Genomic DNA, 5,877 nt, shown 5'->3' with positions numbered 1-5,877 from the left:
CCCCTGGAATCGCTCCCATTATTTACAGCGGAAAGGGTGGGCCGGAGAGCTCTTCCAGCCCAGATTGGCCGCCTTCTGCCGGAAGCGGGGAACGCCTGGACGTCACTTCCGGTCCCGCCCTACCACTTCCGGTCCCGCCCCTCGGCTTCCGGTGTTGCTGCGTTTCAGGCTGCAAGCAGTCCGATCAACATGGCGGGTGCTCTAAGTCTCCTGCTCGGGGCGCGCGTCCGTGCCGTCGTCGCTCGCTGTGGATTCGCGACCCAGGGGGTGGCAGGCCCGGGATCTACCGGCCGCGAGCCGGACCCCGATTCCGACTGGGAACCAGAGGAACGGGAGCTGCAGGAGGTGGAGAGGTACCGGCTCCTTCCCGGGCCCTCAGCCTGAAGCAGGGCCTCGCGCCCCGGCGCTGCAGGCCGCGCCCCCTCGGCGCCGGGCGTCCCGCCGCCGCGTTCGCAGCGGTCCTTGCTTCTTCCCTCCTCAGAGGCGCAGGGGCCGGTGTTCAGCTCCTTCGGGGCCACGGGTCCCTTCCCCAGTGACGTATTTCGTCGCCCGCGTAGCGAGTTCGCCCTGCCCGGGGGCTGCTGCCGTAGGTGTTAGATTTCCGGGGCAGCGAACAAAGAGACGAGGGCTGGGCGCGCCCTGATGTAGCCCGAGACGCTGCAGCCACCCATGTTGCTCCCACGCACGGCTTCTGCCATTGGTTCTCTCCCCCAGCGCCCTGAAACGACAGAAAAAGGCCATCCTGTTCCAGAAAATTCGGAGGCAAATGGAGCCGCGAGGGGCCCCGCCCCGGACCCTGACCAGGGAAGCCATGGAGCAGATCCGGTGAGATTCCTGGGGTGAAGGGTACTGGGGCCCACGATACTGTTTTTGTATTTCCTTTTACTTATTTATTTTTTTAAATATACTTTATTGATTTTTTACAGAGAAGAAGGGAGAGGGATAGAGAGTTAGAAACACGAGAGAGAAACATGGATCAGCCGCCTCCTGCACGCCCCCCACTGGGGATGTGCCCGCAACCGAGGTACATGCCCTTGACTGGAATCGAACCCGGGACCCTTCATTCCGCATAGGATGCTCTAGCCACTAAGCCAAACTTATTACTTAAGTTTTCTTTAAGACCATATAACGAGCTTCCATAATCCCGTCATCTTGATTGAATAGCTTTTAACATTGTGACACAGTTGGTGTATTTTGCTGAAATCTTTCGCATAGGCGTTTGCAGACATCACGACATTTAAACCCCAAATAGGAAATCAGGACGTTCCTCACCTAAGATCCAGGGATGAGAGCTTCCGTGGTTGTGCGCATTTTTCTGGGGAGAGAACCCTTAATCTAGAATTATTTTCTCTCTTTTTTTTTTAGAAAATCTTTAGAGAGATCCTTTCTTAAATTTTATTTTATTTTTAATTTTTTTAAAATATATTTTATTGATTTCTTACAGAGAGGAAGGGAGAGGAATAGAGAGTTAGAAACATTAATCAGCTGCCTCCTGCACACTCCCTACTGGGGATGTGCCTGCAACCAAGGTACATGCCCCTGACCGGAATCGAACCTGGGACCCTTGAGTCCGCAGGCCGATGCTCTGTCCATTGAGCCAAACTGGTTAGAGCCCTTTCTTAAATTTTAAAGTTTTTTGTTTTGTTTCGAATAGATGACGTGGTTTGAAATTAGAACAGAATAATGTGGTTTACATACTGAGAAGTATTAACCCCAGCCAGGCTCCTGTGGGTGCTGTTTTGAATAGTTTTCTGGGGGCCTTTTGCTATATCTGCACATAGCGATTATGAATATAGGTGTTTGTTTTCACCTTAATATGACAGTAGACGACTCTAAATACACATACTACCTGTACTTTTTTTCATTTAACATCTTTCCGCTTCAGAAGAGTTTTGTGGAAGTCATAGTTAGTCATAGTTTATTAGTCAGTCTTTTATGATGGCTCCTGGGTTGTTGCCACTCACTTGCTATCACAGATGGTGCTCTAGTGCCTAACTGTGCACCCATTATAATACCATAATAGAGGCCCAGTGCACGAAATTCGTGCACTGGGGGGTGGGGGTGGGGTCCCCCAGCCTGGCCTGTGCCCTCGCACAGTGTGGCAGCCCCACGATCCATCACCCCAAAGACGTAGGCCCTGCCCACCCATCCGGGGCTCCCTGATGGATTGCCCCTTAGAGGTAGGCCTGAGCCGGGGTCCCACCTCTGCGGCGGATGTGCTGGCCATGGGAGCCCGCGTGGAAGTGTGGAGCGGCCACCGAGGCCCCGCCTCCGTTGTGCACGCAACCATCTGTGACTTCGTGAGGGCCTCACGTGTGAGGGCGTGACAACTACTTATCCTTTTATTAGTATGGATATCTACCAGGCGTAGTTGTTTATACATTCCCGAAAGTAGGGGTGCTAGGCCCAAGGGCAGATAGATTGTGCATTTTGATAAATATTGCTAAATAGCTCTCCGTGAGTTACGTGCCATTTTTCATTTCCATCAGAATGACTCTGAAATTGAGACTTAGAATAAAGACCCTGGAGAGCCGATCAAGAAGACTTTGTGGCCCCATTTGGGTCAGCGGATTGAGCATCGGCCTGTGGACCAAGGGGTCCCAGGACGGTTTGATTCCGGTCAAGGGCACGTAGCTGGGTTGCAGGCTCCCTGCTGGGGCCCTGGCCAGGGAGCGTGCAGGGGGCAACTATTCAATGTGTTTATCTCTTTGTATTTCTGTCTTTTCCTCTGTCTTCCACTCTCTCTAAAAGTCAATGGACAAATATCCTCAGGTGAGGATTAACAAAAAAGGAAGAGGAAGACTGTGGGCCTGTAGTGCCTCTTGCATTGGCTTCCTCCTCTGTCGAACAACAGCTTCTTCAAAACTTCCCACCTGTCAGACCTATAAATGTGATCTGTAAATGTCCTTTTACGCCAAAGAAAAAACAGGCTGTTAAGTAGGTGTCCAGTAAAGCTTCTTGGTCTTCCCTCTTGTTTTCCATCTCAGTCCTGCACTATTTACGTCTCGGAGGAAACCCTAGCCCTTCACTCGTCTAGGACCAGTCTTCTGTGTGCGCTAGGTCCTATCCCTCCCTAATTCCTCAGGAACCGACATCTGTCATTTTAAGTTCTTTTTTTTTTTTTAATATATTTTATTGATTTTATACAGAGAGGAAGGGAGAGAGAGAGAGAGTTAGAAACATCGATGAGAGAGAAACATCGATCAGCTGCCTCCTGCACACTCCCCACTGGGGATGTGCCCGAAACTAAGGTACATGCCCCTGACCGGAATCAAACCTGGGACCCTTCAGTCCGCAGGCCAACGCTCTATCCACTGAGCCAAACCGGTTAGGGCTTAAGTTCTTTATTTTGTTCACAGTAGGCTGCCTGTCTTTGTTGTTGCTTTTTTTTTTTGGTCTATGAAACCATTCTCCACAAATCTATCAGTGACGTTTTTTACATTCCTAGGCATAACTGATCTTCTAGTCTTTAGGCTCCCTAACAGTTCTGCAGCATTGGACCTTGTGGTTTGCTTTCAGAAAATTCTCTTCTCCCTTGACCCAGTTACTCCTCACTTCTGTTTCTAGGGCTGCTTTTGTTTCCTTCCTGAACACCCCTCTCTTCCTCCTGTTTCTTAAGTATTGCTGTTTTGTAGAATTGTCTTCTCAGTCACTTACCTCACTCCGCCTACTTCCCTGCCTAATGGCAGCCACTCACATGCCTTCAACAGCCTTTGCTGTTCAAGCCATCATTTTCAGCCCATGTTTTTCTTCTGAACTCTGTGCATATCAACTGTGCACTACATACCTCTGGGTGTCACACAGGCTCCTGAGACTCAACATGTATAAAATAGAATTTGTCATTGTTCCCTGACAGTTTAATTCTCCTGTTTTTGCTATAATCCCACCAATCACCCAAGCTAAAATCCTGAATCTGCTTCCTCCTCCAATATTTAGTCCCTTAACCAAGTTTACCACTTGGCCTTCCTGAGCATTTCTGAAGTCTTCCTTTTCCTGCTCTCATTGCCACCGCCTGTTCATACTACCTGGATTATTCTGATAGCCTCTTGCCTCTAGTCTTGCTGCTGAAAAACTACCACTGGATTGAGCTTCAGAATGAAATTTGCTCATGGCATTCCCCTGACTAAAAGCCTTCCTTGGTTTGCTGTGGATTGGGGTAAACTCCAGACTCCTAAGTACGGCATGATTTTGCTCCTGCCTGTGCTGTCCGCCAAGTTGAGCTATTCCCCATGAACATGATGTTCTCTGCATTTCATGTGCTCACTGTACCGTCAGTACTTCTGATCTCTTCTCTTCCCCTCGGTCAGCTTATTATTCCTTTTCATCCTTTCAGACCAGCTCTGCTGTGGACTTAGAGTGGCCGGGTGTTGGTGTTAGCACACAGGAGTGAAACAGCCTGTGTTTGTACCTCTTCTCCTCACGTATTTATCACTCATATCAGTTAGCTATTCTGATAGGATGCTTTTTGACAACTTGAAAACTGCTTCGTTTTCCTATAGGTATTTACATGAAGAATTTCCAGAGTCCTGGCCCGTTCCCAGATTGGCTGAAGGCTTTGCTGTTAGCACCGATGTGATCAGAAGGGTTTTAAAAAGCAAGTTTGTACCCACATTGGAGAAGAAGCTGAAGCAGGATCAAAAAGTCCTGAAGAAAGCTGGGCTTGCCCCCTCGCTGCGCCAGCTTCCAGGCCCTGGGGAGACCTGGAAGCTGCTTTCTGCAGGCCACCCCGTGTCAGGGGGTGAAGCCTCATCCCAAGGCCAAGGTCACAGCACAGCTTTGAAGGTGATAGAACCGAACACTCAGAGTACAAACACTCCGAGGAGACAGAAGGGAAGGAGTAAAGGAGCCCAGAGCCTGGAGAAGGAAAGCTTTGTGCCTGTTGCTGCAGCCCAAGGTCATCAGAGCGAGCTGCAGAAGTTCCCCACCAGCGACGGTGAGGGCACCAGAGGCATTGGCAGTGATGGACTGCCAAGTGCGCGGAAGCTGGAAGAGTTGAGGGCAAGAGGACTGGGTGACCAGAACTTCAGCAGCAAGGTCGTGCAGAGGGGGCGAGAGTTCTTTGACGACAATGGGAACTTCCTGTACAGAATTTGAACTGGAGCCTGGCTTGGGGAGATGTCACGTAAAACACAGCTGAGGGAGTAGTATATTTGAGCTGCCTGGATTTCTGTGTGTGGATTATCCGCCTTGGAAGTGATGAGCCTGGAAATGGAAGGAGCTGTTTGGATTCCAGTCTGACAAGGGACAGTGAACTTCACAGGGCAGATGTATATGCGGGCAGCGTGAATAACCGACTAGGTATAGTCTAGCTAGCTCCTGGAGCGTGGCTCCTGGTCTGACCCATGTGGGTGTTCAGTACTAACCCTTCTGGCTGAGGCTTTCTCTGTGTCAAAATCAGCCTGTGTCGCATGTGTTAAGAGTTCGTTGTATTTGCAAGATGTGTTTGGGAGGAATTGAAAAGTTTTCCTTCTGACATCATTTACTTCTTGATTAAGGAACACTAACAGTTCTGGAGCTGCTTAGTCAATTGCTTGTATCCGTTTTGTGCAAAATAAAGTGAAATGTAGCCGTCTGTTGATTGGTGCTCTGTGGGGTGGGAGGGTTTACCTGTGAATCAAAGAGTAAGGGAAGGGGTGAGGCAAAGGCTCCGTTGTCGTTAAACATTGGGAGGAAGATAAGGCCAAAGGAATCTCCAGCAGAGACCTTAGGTTGAAGCTCAAGAGCCTGGCAAATTAGACAACAGAAGGGACTTAAGTCCTTGATCTATGGCGGGGCATATGTGGTCTGTTCAGGGTAGCCTTCACCTCAGCAGCTGAGATTCAGTGCAAGGGAGGCGTGAGGGAAATTCGGTATAAAATTCTAGACGAGTTCTTGAAC

At 49.7% G+C, this 5,877-nt stretch overlaps 1 protein-coding gene across 3 annotated transcripts; it reads left to right on the top strand.

Annotated features, from left to right (window-relative positions):
* Positions 1–154: 154 nt before the first annotated feature.
* On the top strand, positions 155–5,572 carry NGRN (neugrin, neurite outgrowth associated). 3 transcript variants are annotated; one of them, XM_036355650.1, is made up of 3 exons: positions 155–353; positions 715–825; positions 4,500–5,572. In XM_036355650.1, the coding sequence occupies exons 1-3, from the start codon at positions 190–192 to the stop codon at positions 5,092–5,094; spliced, it is 870 nt and encodes a 289-aa protein (XP_036211543.1). In that variant the 5' UTR covers positions 155–189; the 3' UTR covers positions 5,095–5,572. The 3 variants fall into 3 exon arrangements, 2 of the variants coding, with proteins under 2 accessions (XP_036211543.1, XP_036211544.1); XM_036355651.1 differs by lacking the exon at positions 715–825; XR_004975176.1 differs by lacking the exon at positions 4,500–5,572 and adding an exon at positions 4,334–4,493 and having other exon boundaries at positions 211–825.
* Positions 5,573–5,877: the final 305 nt, after the last annotated feature.

The sequence above is a fragment of the Myotis myotis genome, unplaced genomic scaffold (assembly GCF_014108235.1).
Source record: "Myotis myotis isolate mMyoMyo1 unplaced genomic scaffold, mMyoMyo1.p scaffold_m19_p_23, whole genome shotgun sequence".
Taxonomy (NCBI): Eukaryota; Metazoa; Chordata; class Mammalia; order Chiroptera; family Vespertilionidae; genus Myotis; species Myotis myotis.
Note: the sequence above shows the minus strand (reverse complement) of the source record. Positions and strands in the feature narration are given on the sequence as shown.